Here is a 26,819-nt window from a genome sequence, read left to right on the forward strand (position 1 = left end):
ATTAGAACTGGAGGAGTTGAGAGGCAAAGGGTCATGTCCACTGAACTACACAACACACACTAGATTACATCCAAAGACGAGGATGTGGCCCCACAGCTACAGGAATCACAACACAAAGGGAACACGTGTTTTTTGACAAGATGCCAGTTTCAAACATTCCTTGTCCAGTGATGGCCAGAGCTGGGGAAGCCAGAAATCATAGAGATCGGGGCAGCCCTCCTGATGTTATGGACTGCAACTCAGCCCCAGCCAGCATGGCCAATGGTCAGGGATGATGGAAACTATTGGGAGGGGACACACTGGCTAGCGGTGGTATTAGACAGTATTGTACTAAGGGGAGTGCTGATCTGACTTTATTGCCATTTCCTTGCCTACAACATAGCCCTGGGCACTGGGAAGAGCAGCACAAAGTAGTTGTGATTGAATAACACAATTCCAATAGAGTTGACATTGTCAAACTAACAACCCTGTGATCAAGCAGAACATTGGCAACAGGTGTCTGATGATGCTGTGGAAACAAGGGGCTTGTGGATCCGGAAAGAACTACTACAATGGGTGTTTGGCAAGTTCCCTTGCAGGATAAAGGAAGGGAAAGAAACTAAACTAGAAACCTATAATATGTGGCAAGATGCTTTTCAGCTACCATTTTTAAAAAATCAGATTTTAAGCACCTGCAGAACCAGGTTGTGAATACTGAACTCTCATTATCACTTGGTAAGACTCAAGAAGGAAAAAAATGAAGGCTGTTTCCATACAAACTAATTATGTTTAAGGCTTCATTGATTGGTATCTACTCAGGGATGATTTAAGCTTTTATTCTCCCATCTCTGTCTTGCACAAAGCTGCATATTAATTAGACCATGCTGGCTGCTGACAGACAATAGTTGTTGTTTTCTTAAAGAGAGTTGCAAGTGGTATGTGAGAGGCAACACTCTTGATGTACAGTTCTTTTGTCACACTGTGTTGTCTCTGGTCAAACATGTTCTGCAACAATGCAGAGGCAGTACTAACACGAGAACACACATTTTGGGTACCAATATTCTTTTTGCACAGCCCTCAAGCAAACTATTGACCAACACAGATGCAAGTTACATTGGTTTAAGAAGGGATCTTGGGGGGAAAGAAACTCGAATGGCGTTGCAATACAATGCATCTTACCCAGAGCACACGTACTACCAGGGAAGCAGTGTTCTTCGCACAAACCGAGGTATGGGGAGACCACGAGTTTAACAAGCTCCTCCAACTGCATGAAGGCCTTACTGGGACCTGTAGGTTCATGCACTCCCTGTGACAAAAAAGCATCCAACAGATATGCATATGAACATATATATTTCTTTCACAATACTTTCAGAAGAAATATAATTGTGCACACAGGAAAAAGTTGTGGAAATGAAGAAAAAAGAGCCTGTTACATAATTATTTATCCTGCATGGAGCTTGCAACAAAATGCAGGTTGCTTTCAGCATTCCAGCCAACCCTCTTCGGGATACTATAAAGGTTCCATAAGTGGCTCAAAGAAGCCATTCGATTCCCCTCATAGCCTGGTTTTCTGTTTCTGTATTCCAATGGACAGTCAGCTTTCTGCAGCTCCTGAATATGCTCAGTCATCATTGGGCTTGGGTATCTTTTTGAAGGAGGGCTGGGGTTAGAAATATTTGTACTTCTGCAAACCTCAGGGTTCCTCCAACATTGCAGTCACACCCCACTTGTTTCTCAGTGACCCCATTTTGGCTCCCATACTGTTAGCGCTCAGTTCACTGTTGATGATGTCTGGCCACCTGATATATGTTACAATGCAGTACTGTTAAGAATTTGAAAAACTTAAGACAACCATTCGGAGCAGTTCAAAAATACTTAATGCTTTGCAGATGTACACCTCTTTCTATAACTCTGCAGATTCAGGCTATGGTAAGCTATCAGAGGTAAAAAGGACCCACTGCTGAGAATGCCCAGGTCAACCGAACCTGGTATGCAAATGTAACTTAACAGAACACCCTAGAAGATGGATAAGATCCAGTGGGTCAATGGGGTTGAATAGGACTTGCCCCAAGGGAAAACCTGTTCTGCTAAAATAAATAAATAAAAGCCCTCTAAGGCTGAACAAGTAGAGTGGTGCAAGCTTTTCAAGCAGCTGCACCAAAATGAATTTAAGTGCTTGCTACAGAGGCAACAAAATGGATGGTGTAAGCCTGGGAAATAAGAGAGTGAATAAATGTTGAACAATCCTCCTATGAAGTTAGAACAGAGTAAAGTAAGTGAGAAAATGCAAAAAACAAACAAACAAAAATCCTATGGTACTTAATGAAAACAACTGTAAGGGTTTGAGGGTAAAATCCTTCATCATCAGATGCATAAAAAGTACCAGAGATTGATTCCCCCCCCCCCCCCGTGAGACAGGGAAATGAGGAGGAAGATAGTTGATAAAACAGAGGGTATAGTCTTAGTTGGTTCAGATGAAAGACAAAATCTGCTTATTGGTATCCCTTTACTAAACGGTTTTGTAGCTAGTAACTTACAGCACAATCTTATGTGTGTCTGCTTAAAGGTAGGTCCTATTTAATTGAATGGGGTTTACTCTCAGGTAAGTGGGGTTAGGACAGCAGCCTTAGTCTATGTCATTCATAGCAAATGCTCAATTGCACTTTTCTGCTCTGCACAGGTTCTCTTCTTTCTTCATAGTATACAGAAACCTCTCCAGGCCACCTACTCACTAGTCATTAAACAAGGCACATATGATAAGAAGAAACGCATTGCTCCCCACCTGTAAAATCAGCAGCATCTGGACAATGGAAGGTGGAAGCTTGGTTTGGACCCGAGGAAGAATCTCATCCAAATTCACTCTCAGTAAGACCAAATCTCGGAAGCCGAGCAACGCAATCTGGCGAATAGTCAATTCTTGGCCCTGTACACACATTCAGAAAACAGTGGGGGAATTAGTAGCTGTTGGCGGTGGGGTACATTTAACTCCATCCGCCACCAATTTCAGAGCAGCTGTAAATAATGCCAGGGGTTAATTTTATGCTTTTATGTAAGAACTGGGGAATGAAGGGGGACAAAGAACATAATGCAGCATATGACTGGTCACATGAAGTTATAAACCTAGCCATTACAGGCATGTGGATGGAGAGGTATTTACAGTGGCTGGTTAAAGAATCTGGGGAAAGGAAGACTTCCTACACAAGCAGGTAAATTATTCTACAAGTGGTAGCTTTCCTAGTGTTTGTTTGTTTAATGGCATTTATGAACTGCTGAATATTTTTAAATATCTAAATTTTGTGCAGTATAAAAACAAACAATAACATTAAAACAATGTTTAGCGGTGCAATAAAACAGTATAAAAACAATAAAATAGAAAATAAGGAGATTCAAAGCAACTCCCAATGCTTCATGGCAGCGATGACTCTATCTTCCCCCACCCCCACATGCCACAACCCAGTTAAACTGTGCCCTATATTCTCCATGGGAATAGTTATATAGGTAACCGCTCCGCAACCACTGAAGCAAATCTCTGGCTGGAGGGAATCCACGTTTGTTAATCATCAATTCATAACGTGGTTAATGATGCAGCTAACATCTTCATCAAAATGCAAAATAGGAACAAAAGCCAATGGCTCCAAAGAAATGCTTTGCCCCCTTTGGGTATCAGAGCAGGTATTTATGGGCACACAAGATAAAGCTGTAGAAAGTATGAGATTCTGCAGGGTCGCAGCATTAGCTTTGTAAGTGTAAACAAGCTAAATCAAGCACATAGTTTATCTTGCAAATTTAACCTGCTGTGAAAATGTACTTATTCGCATATTAAATCAATGACAGGGCTTACCAAGGATGGAAGTTTAAGTGTTACCTCTGCAAATGGGTGTCTTCAATCCATTGCTGAGATAACAGGAGTGCAGGGATATGTGACCATTTGCAGAACAGAATGGGGAAGTCATAAGTGGTTCGCACAAACATGCACACGCATCAGTTATTACCTGCAATCCACCAATTGTCCAAGACCATTTCTACTGCTTCTGTGTTGGAAGTCTAGCTGGAAGTGGGGCATGGGAGATAATGTATCTGAACAAAGGGGAACTTTCTAGGAAGGATCAGTGTTTGGAAAATGATTAAGCATCTCCCTAGAGCCTCTTTCCCTCATAGAGTCTATTTCCTCATATCATTCAGTGTTACAAACACTTGGCATTCTCTCTAGTCCATTTTCAGGAACCAACTTGGCAAAACAATTATTTCCAAGTAAACATTGTGAAGTTAGACTTGTGAAGAGGCTTTGGAAAGCTTTCAAGTTCTGCCATGAACTATGTTTGCTTTAAAAGCACATATAACTCAGAATGGCCTTTAACACACATACACAATAATGGGGGGAAAGTCCAGAGACTTCAATTGTATTCCTTCCACTCCCCCAAAAAGTACAGAGTTCAAAAAGCTTAACTCTGGACTTTACATGAATTTACAGAAACAAAGTTTAAAATTAATAATGAATTCTATTTTATAGATTACATAAATATTCGAATCTTGAACCAAATTTAATGTTTGGCTGGCCATGTTGTTTTAAGGAAATCAAAACCTTTATTGAATGATTTGTGGGAAAGGAGATCCTGATGAAAGATCTCATTCATAGCAAAGTGTTGGTGCAAAGGTTTTCAGGATTCTACACTATCATTCCTTTATGAAGGAAAGATGAGAGAGGGGGGAAGTGGTATGACATAACTTGAGAAAAGTCACTATGAAGCTTTCACATATTTAAACTTTATACACCGGTAAGTCAAGTACTTGACAAGTTGCCCCATACCTAAATAGGTAAATGGTATTACTAAGTGGTAATAAAAAGGTAAAAAAGGTAAAGGACCCCTGGACAGTTATGTCCACTCAAAGGCGACTCTGGGGTTGCAGCACTCATCTTGCTTTCAGGCCGAGGGAGCCGGCATTTGTCCACAGACAGCTTTCTGGGTCATGTGGCCAGCATGACTAAACTGCTTCTGGCACAACAGAACACCGTGATGGAAGCCAGAGAGCACGGAAACACCATTTACCTTCCCGCCACAGCCGTACCTATTTATCTACTTGTACTGGCATGCTTTCGAACTGCTAGGTTGGCAGGAGCTGGGACAGAGCAATGGGAGCTCACACCGTCAAGGGATTCAAACTGCGGACCTTCTGACTGGCAAGCCCAAGAGGCTCAGTGGTTTTAGACCACAGTGCCACCCGCGTCCCTTTACCTAAGTGGTAATATTGTCAGGTGGATTCAGAGCTGGTTGGAAAACTATTTTCAGATGTGTTCTCATAAATGAATCCTCTTCAGACTGGAGGGATGTTTCAAGGGGGCTGATAGTATCTAGCTCCCACCTAAGGTGGTACCTCCCTCCCAACACTGGGGTTTCTGAAGAACCATATTGCCATGAATAGGAACTAAGAACTGCCTGGTTAGGTGCCACCATTCAGCTCTCAAACTTTCAAAAACTTTGGCTTGGCAGACTCCGTAATAAAACATTTTTATCGTAGAACAGTGTTCTTCAACCTTGGGGTCCCCAGATGGTGGTGGACTACAACTGCCAGCACCACCAGCCAGCGTAGCCAATGTTGAGGGATGGTGGGAGTTGATCAAGGGTCTGGAAACCAAGCCTTATGAGGAATGGTTGAGGGAGTTGGATATGTTTAGCCTGGTAAAGAGAAGATGGAGAGGAGATGTAATAGCCACCTTCAAATATCTAAAGGGCCATCCCATGGAAGATGGAGCAAGCATGCGTCCTCCTGCTCTGGAGAGAAAACTTGAACCAATGGCTTCACATTACAAGAAAGGGGATTCCAACTAAACATCAGGAAGAACTTTCTGACAATAAGAGCTGTTCAACAGTGGAACAGACTCCCTTGGACGGTGATGGACTTCCCCTTCTTGGAGGTTTTTAAGCAGAGGTTGGATGGCCATCTGTCAAGGATGCTTTAGTTGAGATTCCTGCATTACAGGGGGTTGGAGTAAATGACCCTTGGGGTCCCTTCCAAATCTACAGTTCTCTGATACTATGATTCTATGACATTTGGGGATCCAACTTTGAAAAAAACTGTCGTATAATTTTTAAATTGATGCTTATTGTTTAAAACCACATTGTGACGTCTACCTTAAAAGCAGTATACCACTGGGTGAAATTGACTTCTCACCTGATTTACACTGCAGTTCTGAATACACTACAAGGAAAGACATTTCACTTTTTTTAAAAAAAGTCTTATTTCCATTTAATATATTAAGGATTGGGACATAAATCACTTTAAAAGCACCAAGAGAGAGACCATAGCCTTCTAAAACGGGCATTCTCACACATACCGTCTATCATCTGCTGCAAGTATGGGAAATAAAGAGGGATAGGAAAGGAGGAAGAGAGAGAATTAATACAGACATCATGAGAAGTTAGTATTTACATAGCAAAAAGCAAGTATTTCCAGTCTTCTAGACCTTTTGGAAATTGCCTGGTTGGGGGCTGAGTAGGAGGCTTGTATCATGCCTCTAGTAGATATTTTGGAGCTGGAAGTGGGGGGGGGGGGGGAATAAGCCATCCAATACCAGATTGCCAAGGGCAGACATAGAAGCATGTGACCTTCATAAGAATTTCATTCTGTGGGAAATTTATGCTGCCAGAAGCTTCTCATGCCCAGACAAGATTTCTTCTTTGGTTCGCAAGGTAGCTGTCTCTCATTTAGGTGACTCAACTCCTTGGGGGTACCATAGGGTGTGGGTGTGTGGATATTATCTTTTAGGTCCCTCAAGTTCAAGAACAATGAATATAGCAGGGAATGACTGGGTATTCTCTGCCCTCTTATCTCAAAGTAGCTATTTTAAAATACCCATTTAAAAGTTACTCAGTAGTTAGGATTGTTAGGGTCTGTCAAGCAAACAATACATAGAATGGTTGATCCTTTGCTGAAGCCAACTGAGTAAGAGGCCAACAAAAATTTTGTTGTTCCCCTGCTCAAGGGGGAGGGAATCCAGCCCACAAACAGCAGAAAAATTGAACTGCTAACTGTTGCAAAATGCACACCCTTTTAACTGTCTGGATGTGCATTTTCGCAAATCAACCCATGGTTTGAAAATGAAGAGCCAGCCTTGGAAATGGGCACTCCCTTCTCTCCACAGCTACCCTTCTTACAAATATATTTTGTGTGTGCAATTTGCAATGTCTTGATATGAACTACAATGACAGGAAATGATATACAATGTATACTATAAATTGGGGGGGGATCTACTTTGTTTTTGTAATGGAGCCACTTGATCCACCAACAGGAGCCAGGTGGAAAAGTGTGACCGGGGGGTACCCTCAAAATTCAAGAAGAGAGCATGTCTAAGTACATGCTCACCCTCGGAATTTGTTTTCAGTACGAGAACTTTCCCACAAAAATCCATTCCTGGTTATACACACACACACCCTCTTTTCCTTTTCAGCAATCTGGTTTTTTATGGGGGAAGGTGAGAGGCCTTTCTATCTGTTTACCAATTGGGAGTCAGAAACACTTGTGAATAGAATGAAACTCACCGAGAGATCTACCAGTAGATTCAAATCTACTTTCTTCGCATCTGCTATAAAGGGATTGAAAGGGAAGCCAGAAAGGAAATTTACAAAGTGCAGAAATCTTGTCCTTTAAGGAAGCTCCAGAGAGGTTCATTCTTTTTTGACCTCTTGGGTGTTTAGATTTCAATGGACCATTTGCCCCACATAACAGTTCCACTCCATTAGCATATCACGGTTTATAAAGATGTCAAAGGATCTTCACAACTCATCTGCCCTCCTTTGTTTTTTGGAAGTTTCTTCTGCCTGTGTTTTAGCAAGTATGCCCATGTAAGTGTGGTCAAAATACTCAGCAACACACAGCTGAACTGACTAGAACTGGTGGAAACCAATTCAAAACATGGATTGAGGAAGTCTGTTTTAAGGTACATTTGAAGTCACACAGAATTTGTATCCTATTAGAACACTAAGACCTCCTCTATATATCTTTAAGTTCGGCAGTACATCTGAAGAAATCTGTGGTTTATACCTGAAATCTATTTCTTTACAGTTTAAGTGTTGGGTGTCTCAACAGCTTTCGGAGAGGTAGTTTGTGGTAATTCTGAACTGTATTCTCCTCCCTGCCAAGCTTATATTTTAACTAGACTTACCTGAACAGGGTAAAATATAGCCTGGAGTGTGGGAAGAGTCTCTGTGAAGAAGTGATCCCAGAGTTCAGATAGTATGTCAATGCGATTCTCTTCTAAGCAAACAGAGGGTGGGGTGGAGAAAAAGAACTTTGTTTTAGAACTTGGTCTCTGATATTCAGCTATACTCTACCCAAAGTAAGCCATCCAACTACAGTGGTACCTCTGGTTACGTACTTAATTCGTTCCGGAGGTCCATTCTTAACCTGAAACTGTTCTTAACCTGAAGCACCACTTTAGCTAATGGGGCCTCCTGCTGCTGCCATGCCACCACCACACAATTTCTGTTCTCATTCTGAGGTAAAGTTATTAACCCAAGGTACTATTTCTGGGTTAGCGGAGTCTGTAACCTGAAGCGTATTTAATCTGAAGCGTATGTAACCCGAGGTACCACTGTATTGCCTAATTCTCTGTAAAGGCAGACAAGTCTTGGCAGCTGTAGCTCAGTTTATGTTTCCACCTCTTCCAAGATATCATGTCCTCCATCATGGAGGGCACGTGTTGTGGTGAGATCACCTAAACTGTCTCCCTGTTGTGGGGCAGGACCGTTTGGATAGCCACAACACCCCATTGAATGCCCCTTGGTTGCTGGGGTAGAAATTTGGTTTGTTGTGTCATCTATTGGCTACTGGGGGGCTATTTAAGCTGCTGCACGTTGCTGGGACCTTTCTCTTTCCTACAATGTGCATCAGATCACCCTCCCACCCTCCCTATATTTAGGGCTGTTCTTTGGGCTTGCTATGCCTGTCTAGGGCTCATCTGTTTTGAAGCAGGGGCCCAGTAGGAATTTTGCCACAGGCTGATTGGCTGTTGCCATTTGCTTTTTGCCGACTGTGTAGCAAATCGTCACAACTTTGTAAGGTTGGTGGTTAGGCATTGGTTCAATGTTTTGTGGAGGGGAAGTGGTTGGCTGTGCCTGCCCCTCCATTGCTGCTGCTAGAGAATTCTGTTGCAGGAATCCAGGGGATCACCTTGCTTTTGTCCGAACCCTGTCAAGGGGCCAGGGCCACGCCAGAGCCCCTGGGAGCATCTGGGGTGAGCTGTGAGATCTAAGCCAGCTTCTCGCTCCCCCAGGATGCTTTCCCTTACTGACATATGGTGGTGCCCAGTGTTGGTCCTGTTCCTGCCACTGTGCAGGTTCAGGTAGTCTGGAACCAATGCCTAAGCAACCACTCACATGCTGTTATCAATAAAGTTATGGCCAAAATTAATGCCAAAAACCTTAAACTAAATTTTGTGTCTATTGTGTCTTTATTTTGGGGGTGGTTCTGGGGGTCTTCACACGCAAAATGGGGGAAAATGCTAGCCTCGGTCCAAAAATAACCAGTGTACCACACTGCCTTTGGCAAAGGTGATATGAAGCTTTTAAAGCAAGGTTTATCCTTTTTGTAAAAAGCAAAGAAAGAAAAACCTTGCAAATTTCTTTAGAAGCGGGACCCTAATGCTCAAAGTCATGCAAAATCTAGTTAGCCTTCAACTAAAACCATGAACACTTTATGGGAAAGAGGGGGCAAATGTTTAATTTGAGGAACTGACCTCCTTGTTGTTGATTTCAGGGCATGAATATTCGGGTGCTCCCCTAAATCATACCAAGTCCTACGTTCTGTAACTGCAGAACCACTCAGTACCCATGGAATATAGTAAGCTATATCACCATTATAGTGGGTTGTATCTACTCAGGGTCAAAATCATTGGTGTAAATCCAAATTTGCATTGAACGTTGATACTGAATGTTGATACTGGTACCCATCTGGACCTGATTTTGTTTTCCGTGGGATGTAAACATGAATGTGCATCTCCAACTAGTTTCTGATGTTGGCGCAGCAGCTTGCACAAAAATACTACTTTCAGGCACAACCCAAGTTGGCGCACAGCACAGATGCATATGTATGGAGATTCCCCTGCAGAAATGTGTCCTTCCCACTATTGTTATCCTATCAGCATAGTGTATTTCAAAGGGGCAGGGAAGGCATCTTCATGTCACACAGTGCAAGCAAGATCAAATGCCCCACCATCTGATTAACCAAGTAGCCCTCATCTTCACCACCGATTTCATAACTCCTGTGGTCACCAGGTTTTCAAACATTTTTCATTTTTTAAAAAAATGATATTTATTAAAGTTTCAAAGAAAAAATTACATAGATAAAAAGAAAAGAAAAAGAAAAATAAATAAAAAGAAAAAATACAAAATGCAAAATACAGAAAAAAGATAGAAAACACTTAAAAAAAAAAACCACATCGATCTTTCCATAACTTACATTTCATTTCCTTACTTCCCTGACTTCCTCACACCTCCCTTTTTTGTATTCCAGTTCTATTAGTTAATTCAGCAATTCCTTTCCCTCTTTGTTTTTGTCTTAATCCTTTAACTTAACATATTATAACTTTAGATTCTCATCTGTTAACAATCCATTTGTACATACACCTTTATAACATTGCTGCTAAGACCACTTAATTTCATTCTGACATCATTCTAACATTCATTAATTTTGCAATATTTCTGTAAATAGTCTTTAAATTTCTTCCAATCTTCTTCCACCGACTCTTCTCCCTGGTCTCGGATTCTGCCAGACATTTCCGCCAGTTCCATATAGTCCATCACCTTCATCTGCCATTCTTCCAGAGTGGGTAAATCTTGTGTCTTCCAGTACTTTGCAATAAGTATTCTTGCTGCTGTTGTGGCATACATAAAGAAAATTCTGTCCTTCTTTGGCACCAATTGACTGACCCAGGAGAAAAGCCTCTGGTTTCTTCAAGAAGGTATATTTATATACCTTTTTCATTTCATTATAGATCATCTCCCAGAAAGCCTTAATCCTTGGGCAAGTCCACCAAAGGTGAAAGAATGTACCTTCAGTCTCTTTACATTTCCAACATTTATTATCGGGCAAGTGATAGATTTTTGCAAGCTTGACTGGTGTCATGTACCACCTGTATATCATTTTCATAATATTCTCTCTTAAGGCATTACATGCCGTAAACTTCATACCTGTGGTCCATAAGGTTTTCAAACATTTTTCAGTTCACATGCCCAAGCCAAAGCAAAGGAGCATCTACATGATCTTTGGTATAACCATGGAAAATAAGCATCGCTCATTTTCCCCTGCCAAAAAATAAGTTTCAGCAGCCACAAACTGGCACTATTTGCATTCCACATAAATGTGAGTGATTCAGAAACTCACCACCCAGAAGCTGCCAAAATGAGCTTTTCTTTCCAATCTGGAACTATTAGTTTTAAGCTCCTGGATGTTCTCAGAGGCCAGAGGGCAGTACAAGCAGATAGATGCATGTCCTGGCTTAACCCACATATGGACATGGTTTTCCAAAGGGACTGTGTGACTTACACTGCAGACCTCAAATTGAGTACTGTAGATCTGAATAATGCAATGTTACAGCCAAATTCCCACCTAATATAGCTCAGGCTCGCTTCCCAATAAGTGCGCTTAGAATTGCAGCCTGAGCAACCTATGGCCCACTGTTTTTCAACATAAAATTTTACTACTTTCAAAATTAAACTTCAGGTTGTGAAATTCTTCCCATGGAGGAAGCCAGCATTCTCCAGGACTAGACCAGCTGGAATTAAGTTTACAAGCTGAATTTTAGCAGCAAACAGCATATCAAACTCTGGAACTGCTGTATCACACCCAATCTGCCTGCTGATTACTTGCTAGGAGAAGGTTCGGTCCACTAAAAAAATAAAAATCAACAGAAGGAATCTCAGCATAAGAGCTGCAGAAGGTTATTTGAGGAGCTCCTTTCTTCCTTTACCTTTGCAGGTTTGGGAACAGTCAGATCCAAGTGATAAGAAACTAGATGAGAGAGCCATACATGATAAAGCAGGCCCATAATTGAATCTCGCTTGTTTACCTATGACAAGTCACAATTGCCTCCTGGTAACCAAAACTAGAAGGAATAGTTTCTTATTTTTCTCTTTTTGGGACTTCAGTGAGTGACATACATGTGTACAGGCAAGCTAATAAACATTTTTGTGGGCTAGTAAAAAATTCTGAGCTTATTGCATGTCTGTGAAAAAGCCATATCCCATGACGACTGGAAGCCTTCCCAGATCTTCCTGGTTTTGACAATCACACACTGTCCATCTGAATCATAGGATATGAACAGAGAAATCCAGAATCCACAGCCTCCTGCTAGCAGCCCTTTGCAGAGCAGCAGGACCGCCATCACTTCCACAGTCCAGCAAATCACAGTAGTCACAGTGCAAAGGGGGAGGGAGCAGAATGATCTGGAATGATCACTGGCCCAATGACCAGGCACCAATAACATCATTTGAGCAGATGTTGGGCATCTGCTCCCCACCCTCAGGATGCCCTTTTTAAGGATCTCTTCCTCAGCTTGCTCAGCTGCCTGCACATTCAGTGGATGGAAGGAGGAGGCTGGTGCCAATGGAGAGATGCTTGCTTTACTGTGACAGAGGGAAGTCAGCTCAGCCAGAAAACCTCCGCTTAACCCAAATACTCCCTGACAGCCTAGCACAAGGGATCGTTCTGTTAATTGTTCTGCTAAGATGTGAGAAATATCTTGCCACAGTACTGCCAGCTAGAAATCCAGAAGTCACAAGATTCACCTTACCACTACTTATCTATTTTATAGAATTTCTGTACTGCCCTTCATCCAAGGATCACAGGGTGGTTTACCATATAAAAACAGAAAATTACTCAACATAGTAGCAAAGAAAAACAATAGCACACACAGTTGAAAAGGTCCTGGCCGCTGAATTCTGTAGCAGCTAAAGTTCCTAAGCCACTTTCAGAGGCAGCCCCATGTATACCACATTGCAGTGATCTAATCTAGATGTGAGCAAGACAATAAGGACAAAGAGAAGTGGGTCCATGAACAAGTGCTATATGTAATAATTCCCACTTTATAAGTGATTATTTGTATTAGCTTTTTTTCTTTTAGGAAGAGAAAAAGTTACTTCCTCTGTGCTCCAATTCAGTTTCTACTCTGTTTATTTTTTTTTAAGGATATTTATTGAAATTTTCAAAATGTTACAAAAAATAAAAAAATAAAACAGAAGCAGAAGAAAATACAAAAAATAAAAATAGTTGACAAAGTAGAAAAAGAAAAAAAAACAAACCCCTTCCCACCATATGAGAAAAAATTCAAAATAAGAAAAAATGACAGAAAAAAAGAAAAATACAAAAATCACAAACCTTTAAAAACATTTAAAAACAAATTCATTATTTTCAAATCCTTAACTGTCATTGCCTTCTTTCTTAGACCTCCTCCTCCTCCCTTTCTTTGTATCCTAGTTATTAATTATCCCAGCAAATCCTTTCCATGTTTCATAAAATTCTGTCATTGCGTTACCTTAAACTATTTTGATCTTATCTTTCTATAATAAAATAAACCTTAAAACTTAAAACTTAAATCTTATCCTTACCAACTTCTCATAACCATAACATTCTTTCATAATTCTTTAAACATCTTTGCTAAAGCCAAGTAATTTCATTCCAACATTCTTCTGTCATTCATCAATTTTATAAAACAGTTCTAGTGGTAGAAAAAAGAGGTACAAACAGATCCAATCTTCTTCCAGCGTCCCTTCCTCCTGGTTCCGGGTTTTGTCAGTCCTTATTCCTGTCAATCTAGCCCATTAACCTGGCAACCTTATATCCGAGGCCCTCAAGTCTCTTCCATGTCCCTTCCGCGGCTCTTCTTCATATTTGTAACTGTATTTTCCCTTGTCTCCTGCTCGTAGTAACTCCAGCTTGACAATGTTTTTAGCCCTTCTCGACAAATCAGCCCCTTTTCCATGTTCAACACTAAATTCCATGTAGTATTTAAAAGCATGTTTCAAAGACCCTCCAAAATTGAGAGCCCCCACAGTCCCAAACATCTCACGGCCCGTTGCCATATTTGAAAAGTCCAAACGTCCCAGCATAGGGGGGTCAATCCAGCCCCCCATTTCCAAACCAAGCCAAACTTTTCCTTTCCAAATCTGGCTTTTTCCAAGTTCATTTGTCAAATCCGAAAAATCACATTCCTGTTGGGCCTGTTCTGTCAAAACACACTCCTGGTTTAATGTCAAAAACTCCTGTTCTGTCAAGACACTCTCCTGATTTAATTCCTGAGTGGGCTCCACATATTTTCCCACTGTCTGTTCAAAATTTCCCACTGCCTGTTCAAAATTTCTAGTCGAAGTCGCCATCCAATTCACCTTCTCATGTAATTGTTCCAGTAGGGCATTTGTTTTATAGAGAGCACACAACAAGGCTTCTGAGTACACTGTCCTGCAAGGTCCGATGCCTGTTCCCACGGTTGTAATCTGTAACCGCTGCCGGCTCCCTGGAGTTAGTTACAGCTTCACAGTTACAGTTTCACAGACTCCCCCTAGGGGGAAGACTTCTATTTGTTCTTGCAACAAAGTTTCCTTTTTTAAGATACTTTGTCCGTATATATTCCTTTAAAATGCGAAAGGGAACAGTGGAATCACTAGGTTTCTCTTCTTTTAGCTATCTGTCAACAACACTTGTCTTTGGTCAATGAACTTCAAACGTCAGTCCTGACACCCCGCTCCAGGATCAGGACGGAGGAAAGTCACTTCACTTTAAAGTCACTTTAAACAGTCCAAAAAGATCCCCCCCTTCTCCTGCTGTCGAAGGGGGGTTCTACAATTTTAAATGGTGAAATCCAATCTTTTAAAAACGATTTTCTGAGCTCTAGTTTCAATTGTCTTTGCTTTATTCTGTTTACAAAAGAACGGAAGGCTGACTTCCTGTTTATACCTTCCCGTTCCGTACCAAATTAAAGTAAATTTTTAAAGTCCAATTCTTTCCTGCTCGCAAGTCCTTATTTGATGTCCAATTGTTCAAAGTCTAAGTACTCACGGGTGCTTATTTTAAAGTCCAAATTGTCCCAGGAAAAAGGCAGCGCTCTCCGGCAACGGCTATGCGGCTTCACTCCACGGAAATAGCAGTTGACTCACAGCACTGCGCCACTTCCCCCTCTTCACTTCGGAGCCCGTTAGTGGGTTCCTTAGCGGGTTGGGGGGGCGCTAAAGGTGCCCGCCGAGTCCCATGGTCACAGGCTTCATCCGCCTGTGATTTTTAAGAGGGTCCCCGCTTCGCCGTAGCGGAGAAGACCCGTTTTCCGCGGAGCTAGTCCCCCAGTTCAGAGGGAGTCGCCATTGGCGGTGGCGCCACCCCGGAAGTCCTTCAATTCAATTTCTACTCTGTGCTATCATCAGGGCTCAGTTTCTTGCTTGTACAGAACAGGACCTTATAATATTTAGTCATGTGACTCACAGGTGTTGGTTTTTCCACAAAACCACCTAAGTGACCCAAGCCTGAAAAGATAACTCACAGGGCTTTTAGGGAACCCAGAGCCCTTTTCTGAAGTGCAACAGCCCCTCTATACTTGCCTTCACAAAGTTTAACCTTCTCCTCCATGAACAGCAAGCCCTTCGAAAGGAGCTGGTTCTACCAAAAAGAGAAGAGAAACAGATTGAACATACATGTGATGATTTCCATTTTTAAGAATGCTATTTATAGTGGATTCACCCAACCAGGCGGCAATATGCTTTCAACCCAGTACGCTCTCGGTCATCCAATTCTGTATTAATGGCAAAGCACACACTTTCAGTAATACCTATTTCATATAACTAAGCTGCCAAATGGTGTAGTAATTATCACTCAAAAACCACAGCCAGGAAATCTGCCCTTAGCCTATTCTTTCATACGATTATTCAGAAGCAGGGTCTGCATTACATTACAGTTCAATTCAGTCATGCTTTATTTTTCAACTTGCCAACAAACCCATAAGTAGTACCATGATAGATAAATTCAGTTAAACAGGGTTAGAATGTTCATGCAATGCTAACAACCACAACTCCGCAACTGAGAAATCCATTCTGTGCATTTATCAAGTTCCTGAGAATAATGAATGAAAGGACATGCTCTGCCCTCAATGTGAGCTTACTTGCAATTTAATCAACACACCACCACCAGAAATATGGAGTAGAGAATATTCCTTACAACAGTATCACACCATGCATACCTTGAAGGTCCCATACTATAACCACATCTCTTGCTAAAGTCAACAGCCTCCACCAAATTCTGCAATTAGAAAACTAATACAATAGGCCAATCTCTTTGGAGCGGCAAGAGACAGTCTCAGGAAATTAACTGTTTGTCTAAAATTAAAAATAAAGCACATTGTTATGACTACCCAGCTAGTCTTCCACTATGTCAGGAATTAGGAGTACAATACAATTTTTACTCTGCATATGACATCTTCAGTGTATATGTAGTACTTTATGGAATAAGCTGCTGCATAAAACCAGCAACCTCAAGCTGCTGCATAAAACCAGCAACCTCAAGCCTTTCCTGATCATCCGACAATCAGCTTACCTTGGTGACCCCCATCATCTACTGTTATGAGCTGATAATAAAAACTTTCTTTTATCTACTTTCTAACAGAGTAAGTTAGCCAGTTGTTTAATTATCTATATTTAACCCTTTGTTAAAGTTGGGAATGAAGAATAAAGCTTCAAAGGACTGGTTTCCTCAAGTTTGGAAAAAAATAAAACAGACTCAAACAGGAGCAGAGCACATGCAAACCTGGCATGGTTTGCACATAACGCTAATCTAAACTATGGCTTAGGTCAGCACAACACAGAACGACTGGGGAGGAGCAAAACAGACATATACTCTTCTCTAGAAGCCTGTCCATTTCCTCATTCACCCTAAGCAATTACTTTGCTTAGCACTGCATATAAACAAGGACACAGTGAGTAATGGATGTGACACCCTGCTTCTAAATTTACTGGCAGGTTTTTCTTTCTAACTTTCAGGTTCATAGTCTGTTGACATCCATCTGTCTCAGAAGACAATGGAGGACTGTACCTTTGGGGATGAAGTCAAACTCAAACCACCTGGGCGTGTAGGTTCTGCAGTAGTGCAATGATCCCTCAAACAGGAATGGCTTCACTCCTTTGCTCTGAGTGTACATGCATCCATTCATTGTGGTTTCATGACTACTCATATATTCCAATTATTAATGGGTAATCTATATGCAAGCAGGGACGTGGGTGGTGCTATGGGTTAAACCACAGAGCCTAGGACTTGCCAATCAGAAGGTCAGCGGTTCAAATCCCTGTGACGGGGTGAGCTCCCATTGCTCGGTCCCTGCTCCTGCCAACCTAGCAGTTCAAAAGCACGTCAAAGTGCAAGTAGATAAATAGGTACCACTCCGGCGGAAAGGTAAACGTTTCCGTGCGCTGCTCTGGTTCGCCAGAAGCGGCTTAGTCATGCTGGCCACATGACCCGGAAGCTGTACGCTGGCCCCCTCGGCCAATAAAGCGAGATGAGCGCCGCAACCCCAGAGTCATCCACGACTGGACCTAATGGTCATGGGTCCCTTTACCTTTATAAGCAAGCCAACATATTTGGGGAGGGGCAGTGAACAAAACAGATTTGTCAATTAATATTCCAAAGTTGTTGGGTTGTGCTTTTTTTAAATCAAGGAGGAACAGTCACATCTGACTACGTAAACAACCACTTCCCTGTATTTTTACAAAAAGCCAAAGGAGAGGAATGGAGCCAGGAAAGTGAAAAAAATCACACAGACATTCTGAATGTTTAACATTGGTGGGGAAGCAGATATTCTCATTTTGACAAATCATAAATTCGTTTGCAATGCCTTATTTTCAAAAGTGCTATATTTATTTTGTGGAACTAGAAAGATTATGCCACCCTAATTAAAGGATTTAGGATTAAAGTAAGACATTCTCAGAGACACTATACACTTAAAATAAATCAGGGTCTGTTTGTTTTTCTTGCTACATGGAGGTCTCTGTCTCCTTTTAATGGCAGGGCATTCCTTAGAAATAGGGGCTTAGAATTAGTTAAGAAATTGCCAGTAACAAACAATGCTGTAATAGTTTTGTTATTTTTTAAAAAAATTATTCAGTTTTTTGACCTGCCTTTCCCCTCAAAGAAGCCCAGGGCAGCAAGAAAGAAGATATTGTTGTGTTTTCCAGAATAGGAAGACAAATACCCATTATTCATGCCATTTCACATGTCCCGTGGAAAAATGATTTGGCACCCCCAAAAGGTCTCAGGTACTCAATGTAATGGAAAGTTTCTTGAATGAAAATGCAAGGTTGAGGTGAAGCAACAGGAAAAGGCTCAGCTGGCAGAGACCCACTGACACTTTAAGCTAGGCCAAGGTGGATGATGGCAAAATTAGGCAAAACTCTCTCCAAATCTTTTCTTTAGAAATCAAGTTTCTGAGGGAACCTTGCCCACCACTCAGGTCACATCAGGAATGCTAATTTATTATGCTTTCCATTTCCCCAGGACTTCTTTCCCCATACACAGTGGCCATATATACACAACAGTCAGTGGTCTAGCTGAATAACACGTCCTGCTCTGAACTCAGAATGGTGGAAAATATGCTTTCATTCTACCACCTACATCTCCAAGGAAAATCCAGGACAGATTTAACTCAATATAGGAACATCTAACCTGCATGTATATGCAGTTATAGAAGGTCAGTAACACAGGTCCAATTAAGGCACAGGAAAGGCATATTGCACAATTTGTCAATCCTGCAGCCAATAAGAGTCCTCAACAATTAAGTAAAGATGTGTAGAAGTGGCACATTTCAGCCTGCTGACCTTGAAGAAAGGATGGAAGGAAAAACAGATATGCCTCCTACAGCTGACAAGGATCAACTAGCTCATTTGCCTTGCATTAGGAGGAAAATGATGAGGGGGTTTGATCTTTTGTCATCTCAGCTACAACTGAACATGAGTATTGGGCTATCCTGCTTCTGAAATAGTCTACTCCTGTAATGCTGCTTACAAGCAACATTATATGCTACAGTCAATACCTACTGAATCTTGTCGGTGTTGTTTTTCTACCTAGTCCACACACTGCACCCATCCCTTAATTGCTCTAATTGCCCAACTGCTCTAATTGCTCCTGGAAATTGCTTTTTCATTCCAAAAATAAAAGCTCAATGCAGATTGATTCTATATTACCCCCTAGCCCACCTAACAGTGTGCCCATTTGAAAACTAATGAAGGCAGCTCCAGCAATGTGGCATATCTACATCTGACCAATGACATTGCAGATGGACATATACCAAGATTGTGATTACCATTTCCCTCTTCCTTCACCCAGGGCAGGTGCGGGGAGGAAAAGGTGTAATTGGCTAATCTAATTAAGGGATGGGTTTTCAAACATATCAACTAACCACACCCATCCTTGTGGAGAGCAGGATCTGGAACCAAACCTTGATCAAAAGCAGCACACTGAGGAAAAGCATGAACAATTGTGTCTTGATAAAAAAACTACCTTTTCTCACCACAAATGGGCAAATGTGTACATAGCCATAATCACCGCTTGAAATTTCAGATCTTCCCCACAGCTCTGCAAACTTCCCTCCTGCAGGTTTGTGAAAGCACAGAAAATATCTGAGGCTCCACGTGGCAAGCGGCTGCCCTCAAACACATCTCCCACATGAAACGGTTCCCATTCAATCTGATGCACTAATGCAGCAGTTTTGGAATCTACATTTGTAATTTTTACAGACCCAGACTCAAAAGCATTCTAACTTGGATGGTGGAATGAGGTGTGCATATGGAACAAACCTCCGGCATTCAAGTGAATGGCAAAGTCTCACATTTGTCCCATATATGAAGTGCATGAGGAAGCAGCTGTGGCTGTGTTGTGCACATGTGGACAGAGTTTATGCTTGTAGTTAAATACAAGGTCAGGAGAAAGATGTTTATTTATTTGGCAATTCACATCCTGCTTGTTAGGAGGAGAACAATTTACTGTTGATATGACTCTGTAGATGTGATAACCAAACTGGATTTATATGATTTTCTATTCAGTGTATGTTATCTTTACATTGTACATAGTCTTGAGATTACAGTCAAACCTCTTCTTACGTCCGCCTCCGCTTGCGTCCATTTCGCTCAATGTCTGCAGCAAACCCAGAAGTAACCAGCGGGTTTGCCACCGTTCGCGCATGCACAGGAGCAGCGATCGCCGTTTGTGCATGCGCAGACGCAGGCAATCGCTGCCCGCGCACAACGGTGCCTCTCCCAGCAACCCGTTTCGACCTCCAGACGGATGTCCGGAACGGATTATGGTTGCAGGTAGAGGTTCTACTGTAATTGTATACAGAGATTTTTAAAAGTCTAACTGGTGATAAGAATGGCAAATAATATGCATGCTTGTGCTGTGCTCTATTAGATCAGGGTTGAAGAATGTCAGACTCAAGGCAGAATGCAACCCTCCACACCTCTCTAGTTGATCCCTGGGACTCTGCCCCAACTACCCCCAGTCTTCCTAGGCCACACTCCTCAGCAGCCTAGCTCACACCTTCTGAATGCTTTTCCTGCTGACTAGAATGTGCCCTTTCTTCTAGAAAAATGGGGCTGGTACTCACCATGAAGCTCTTAAAGTAAGTGCCACATTTTTAACCAGTTATTTCATTCTAGAAAACAAAAGGTACTGGTACTGCGTACCCTTGAGCACCCCTGGGGGGTAAGCACTGCTTTTAACTTTGATAATGGCTTTTATGTGAGTGGATGGAGGTTAGAAAGGAGCATATGGAAAAACCAGTGTGCTGTACAAAAGGTAAAATTCACATTCATTGCTTCACTCACTTTTGCCAATGTCAACTTTTAGATTTGTTGATTGGTCTCCTTTCAGTTAATTCTCAAGAAACGACATTGCAAAAGAATTCAAGAGTATCTTCCTGGAGCTTTTCTACAAAGGAATTTTATTCTTGAGCAATTAACCGAACTTTCAAAAGTACTAGAGACGATACATTTTTTCTACCCTCTTCTGCTGTAGATGTTCCTCAATCCTCATTCCTAAATGCTGAGACATTTAAAACACACACACACATTTCCCATAGTACAATAGCTCTTTCTGTTGTTATTTTTAAAATTTACATCTGTTGCAGATCAAGTGTTCCTGGATAACAGTGTTTATGCTTTGTTTCAGTCTTGGTCAGGTGTGAGGAACCCTCCCATCAGCCCTAGCAGGCATGATCAATAGCCAGGGATGATGGTAGTCCTATTTCAGCTTCCCCCTGACTTGATTCCCCCAAATCAGTGGCAGTTTGTTGTGGTATATACATGTATTATTTGAGCAGAAATTCGTTCTCCAGCTTCTCCACTACCTCTGGAAGTCTGGTCTGAATAAGAGTTCAGTGCATATATGCAGCCTCCTACAGCATGCAATAATCTATTCTCCTGGACACTGATCCATCACTAGAAGAATGCATCTAGAAGCATAGACATTTTTTATTAAGCACTCCCTCCTTCTAAGATCAGAGCAGGGATGATAGAGCACTCACACAATACAGATAGGAATAGTGTTTCAATCCGTCTGGCTCTCCATAGCTCATCCCTCAAGTGCTTTCTCCTGTCATCAAACATTGCGTCCTGTAGACTTTCAGACCAACTCAATTCAGACACAATAGCAGTCCATGGCTTGCTGTTATGAGCACAAGCCAGGATTCTTCAACTATAGTATCCTGACTTGTGAGCCAACTACGGTTTGACACTAACGAAACAGAAAGCTTGCATTCTGATCTCCAGCAATATGGAAGGAAGAGAGTAACAAATGCACAACCCCAAGGTTTGTGTTGATTTATACTTTTAACCACAAACCAGATATTGTCGGGGGTTCAGAGATAAACTATGGCAGGAAAGGGAATGTCAGGGTCCAGGTGCCTGATGTGGCCCTTCAGACCTATATGGCCCTAACCAACCCCATCCACTGACCCTGCTCTGCCTCAGGTGCTTTTGCCTGACTGAAACTAGACCTTGAACTGTGATGCCTTTTGTGTGCCTAGAGGGATGTTTCAGTCCATCTGGCTCTCCATAGATGGACAGTGGAGAGGAGTGGCCCCACGAAAACCTATTGACGTTTACATGGCTAGAATGTAGCCTACAGTACAAAGGTAAGGGTCACATCTATTACTCTATCATTTTTTTTACTCTGGTCCTACTTACCATGGCCACGCAGCCCCCAAATGCTGCTAAAAATATAAATGAGGCCCTTGTGTTGAAAATAGTTTCCAACTTTAAACTTTGTTTATTCCGAGACCTAAATGGGTTGAAATCTCATACAGTTAGAGATTATTATTATTATAATTTTACATCGGATCAATGCACCATCTCCAATCCTGAACTGACAAGGTAGGGAGCTTTTCAAAAGAGGCCAAGAGAAAATCCATGCTTTTAGGTGTTTTTTGAGATGCTGAGGGAAGTATTGAGATTACTATTCACTTAACAAAAACTACTAGTCGCCGTTGGAAGAAAAACTTACGTATCTTCCCTTAATTCCCATTTTCATTTCTAACACAGAAGCATGCCAGAACCAAACAGTCAACAGAAGTGCTTTTAACTCAAATCCTTTTCAATTAATCCACTAAAGCTTTCATTGATTAATCTACCATGATGAAGCTCGCTTGCCTTGAGGATTGCCATTGCAAATTTGTACTACAAAATGGCATGCAATAAAATATCTACAGAAAACGATCACATCCAGTTATTTTTATAGTGCTGGCACACATACAGGCAGTTTTGGCAAGTTCAGATTTTTTTATAGCTTTTCTTTCCTCTCTTTTTGACCAGGAGAGAAATACGGCACAATGAAATCATGTTGCTATGAGAAGCCCTGTCTCAACGGAGCTACTGGTGACATTATGATGGCTGCAGGAAGCATGTGTGCTACCACTATGCAGCAAACATTTCATCATAAAATAGGCATGCTCAAGCATCTTTAGACATCCATATTGGGTTTCTGAGAAATCCACTTGGCCCAGATCTTCCTGATGCATGTACACGGCTGTTTAAAAAATGCATATATTGCTCCCATGCATCACATTTTTACTGAAGATGGCATTGGTGAAACCTTATTTCCTTCAACAATTGTAATAATGTGCAGCACAATGTGAGACTGTGAAACCAGGAGCAACAAGCATCTCTTTGGATTCAATTACTTTACACTTGCATAAAGGGCAACAGAACTCAGTGAAATTCTTTGCATGCTTACTGTGTTCAGTGTGGCTTATTCCCTAGTGTGTTTAAGACTGTATCATAAGGTTTGTTACTCACATGATAAACCCATGGTTTGGAAAATTGGGAATGGGCACCAGGGAGACTAAGGTCTATGCACTCGCTTCTTTCCTTATCCACAAACCAGGATGACCCACCAGGATCAAACCATAGTTTGGGAAATTTGTTGCATCGAGACATTAACAGCTAACTATGATTTGCTGGTAGCCAGAAGCAGAAGCTTCTAATCTCCTCCTCTCCTACACACAAGAAGGACCCATAAGCCTGTGGCTAGGAGCTGTTCATCGCTGAATCCCTGGACTGAACCAATGTGAACTGCAGGTGAAAGCCCCCAACTTGTGATTAAAGGTGATCCACCTGCTATAGTATCTCACTTTGACTAATGCATCATTTCCCCCTCCAGTATGTGAATGATTGCTGCCGGGCAAGTTTCAGAATTTCTGGAAAGCCTTGTTAACATTTCCATTCACCATTTCAAAGCAAGACACAGAATATGTGCTCACACAACAGAATACTAGGGATGTGTGGGTTGACCACTTATCTCATTTCCATCCCACACATAAATGCTACCAATTTCTACTTGAATAGCATCTCATCTCACCACTGCATAGCTCTTGCATAGGGGTAAGTGTTGCCATCATAGCACAGACCCACAACGAGCACCTCTAGTTTTACACCAGCACCTAGAGCCACTTGACAAGAAGCACCAGGAATGGGGAATTAGGAGCACCCCAAAGTAATTTCTTTTGTGGAATGGGACATTTCCTTTGAGCTACCATTGTTGCTTTGATGCAACTGGTCTTTCTAAGTGTACTACACCGAGTGTGGATTAGCAGCAACTGGGATGGGTCATCAGCCAATTTAAACAAAGTTTTACTCCAGACACTGATTTTTAGTGCCAGGACTTCGCCCTGAAATACATAAAGAAAAGGAAAATATTCCTTGCGGATTTTAAATACTACAACCAGCCCCTCGTGAGGCCTCCTTGTTAGCTAATTAAATAAAAACTGTGACTCTGCCATTGTGTATCTCCTGGCAAACTGAAATAGAGTTGTCCACCCTTATTTCAGTGATTATTACCATGTAAGCAATGTTGTTCATACAAACTATGCAACCCTTTGTCCAAGATCCAAGATTTTGCTTGGAAGAGGCAACAGTATGCAAAACCTACTCATGAAAATGAATCCATCCCATTTACTTTACAGAACAGGAAAAGCCAAAGCAAGCATCATAAGAACAAGCCAAAAGATAAGACAAAAACAACTTTGCAAAGCTTTAACTGTCCACTTAAGGAACAGATGTTACCTGGAAATAGTCTGTGATGAAAGATCCAAGTTCACTCTTCAACAATCGCCTGAAAAGGAATGGATCACATGTCATAAAAAATGTTTTACAGGCAGATTTCCCAGAGCCCATTCAATAAAAATCAACTCTATAAAACACAGGTGTACCAATAAGGACTGCAAACCATTTTGAAGCATTCTTTTTGTTTTAAATTCTTTCCTGTTCTCCATGATGCTTCTGATATGGCCACTGACCAGAGAAACAGCACTGGGTTTGGGGGTTTGTTGCCTAAACCCAGAACAGTTCTTACAGGAACACATTGTCCTCAAAGCTAAAGCAATTTTCCTAACTTGGCTCGACTGACTTTTGAGAGTCACATGGAACCTTTTGCTTTATACCAGGGATGGTGAACCTGTGGCCATCCAGATGTTGTGGATTCAACTTGTATCAGCCGCTGCAAAGTTCATTTCATTGGAGCATATGGTGATCTGGATTAGAAAAACAGATCTATTTGGGACTAGGCTGAATTTAGGCAGAGAATTTGATCAGGAGGCCTTCTTCTCTGCCAAGCTGCTTTCCAAGGTAGCATGGGCAATTGCCATGGGAGACAGGGTTTCTCTTCAGACCTAGGCCAATCCCATGTTCCAATGCATTGTGTTTGGTTTGACTACACAGGGAGGCAGCATGCGACCCGACATTTTTCCCCATATGCTGAGCAGTGTAACACAGATGGCTATAGCTGCCTTGCTTTTTAATGTCTATTAGTGCTAGACCCGAGAGGGCAATTTCAAACTTCTGGTCTGCATCTTGTAAAGCAAGGAGCTTGGCAGAGAAGCTTCTGGGAGTGGTCCACCATAAATGGACTGCCATTCTGTTTAGGGCCCTGTGATACCTAGACTAGGGTTGCCATACGTCTAGGAATTCCTGGGCATATCCTCTTTGGGGGCTCTTACATGCCCATCAGGGGGGAAATTTTACATTTTAAAGCTAATGTCCTGGATTTCGGGTTTTTTTGTGTGTTTTTTAAGTGTGCTTGTGGTTCTGGTTCTGGGACAGGTGCCCTAGACTCTGACTCAGCAGCGGCAGAGGGGCTATTGGGCAACTGCCCTAACAAAGCTCAACAACTTTTTATGTCCGGATTTTTACCTCTTGAAATATAGCAACCCTACCTAAGGAGCTTTTAGGAATACCCTGAACAGAATTAAGTACATCTCAATCCTCACTTTTGCTTAGTACCAAATGAAGCTCAGGATGGTGATAAGGAGTGCTAAACCACTACAGGATCACAAACTATGCCAAATTCATACACCACCTGAACTAAACTTAACCTGTAAATAGATATGCAACAAAGATAACCCTTATCTAAGACTTCCCAGTTAATGAACCCATTTCTGTGTCAACTACTGTGACATCACATGTGTACACATGCATGTGTGCACACCCACACACAGAGGGAGGGAGGGAAGGCCTGCTGTCCTAAATCACTTTTCTCTTTATGGTTCACAGTGTTTTCTTTTGATGTAGTTGATCCACAGAACAGATGCAAGGGACGTGTTTTGGTGCTAAATTCTCTTACAATAGTGCTTAGCAAATTTTCTCACTGGTCACTGGTCCCTGCTTTTTTTTAATCATCCTAATCAGTGGGCAAACTAGTTTGCCAACAGAGTTCTTATCTGGGCATGTGAGATGAAGATGAAAAAAGGCCATTCTCTCCATCATGTTACTGACTGACATCTTCCAGCCTTCTCTCCAACCCCTCCACTCCAATACACTTACTATTTGTGTTCTTGCTACAAGCCAATCTGCTCAATAAAATGCATGACCACCATTCTTTTTTTTTTTAAATCATATTTATTAAAGTTTCCAAGATACAAAAGATAAAAATACCAAAAAAATAAATAAAAATAAAATACATTTGAAACCTTACTTTCATTACCAACTTTCTGGGACTCCCCCATCCCCCTCCCTACCGTATTCCCCTTTCATTAATTTGGTTCTACAAGCTCTCACTCCCAATTTAAAACTTAATTTGTTTAACCCACTATTCAAATTTAAATTATACAATCATTCCACCATCCCTCATCATTAACAGAAAGAAAAAAAGATTTTTTCCCCGAGGTCCGCCCCAATTTCCTTCCACGAATTCCCTTTTTTTAATAAACACGTCCAGTCAAAATAAGATGATATACAAAAAGCTATATAAAGATAGAAAAAATAAAAAATATAAAAGGATTCAAAAAGTAGTTACACAGCCTTTGGATTCTAAATCTCCCCCCCCCTTCCCCG

The 26,819-nt window shown here is 41.6% G+C and overlaps 1 protein-coding gene across 7 annotated transcripts in view; it reads right to left on the minus strand.

The window, feature by feature from the left end:
• The window catches only part of PRR5L (proline rich 5 like), a 73,946-nt gene that overhangs the window by 19,807 nt on the left and 27,320 nt on the right, over positions 1 to 26,819 (minus strand). For all 7 annotated transcript variants that reach the window (XM_080983797.1, XM_080983796.1, XM_080983799.1 and 4 more), the window contains exons 4-8: positions 24,555 to 24,603; positions 15,561 to 15,618; positions 8,141 to 8,232; positions 2,762 to 2,902; positions 1,159 to 1,285 (exon numbers count right to left, since the gene is read on the minus strand). In XM_080983797.1, the coding sequence (XP_080839923.1) occupies positions 1,159 to 1,285; positions 2,762 to 2,902; positions 8,141 to 8,232; positions 15,561 to 15,618; positions 24,555 to 24,603 (467 nt within the window). The remainder of the gene's footprint in view (positions 1 to 1,158; positions 1,286 to 2,761; positions 2,903 to 8,140; positions 8,233 to 15,560; positions 15,619 to 24,554; positions 24,604 to 26,819) is intronic.

This window comes from Podarcis pityusensis, assembly GCF_964106645.2.
Source record: "Podarcis pityusensis genome assembly, chromosome: 1".
NCBI lineage: Eukaryota > Metazoa > Chordata > Lepidosauria > Squamata > Lacertidae > Podarcis > Podarcis pityusensis.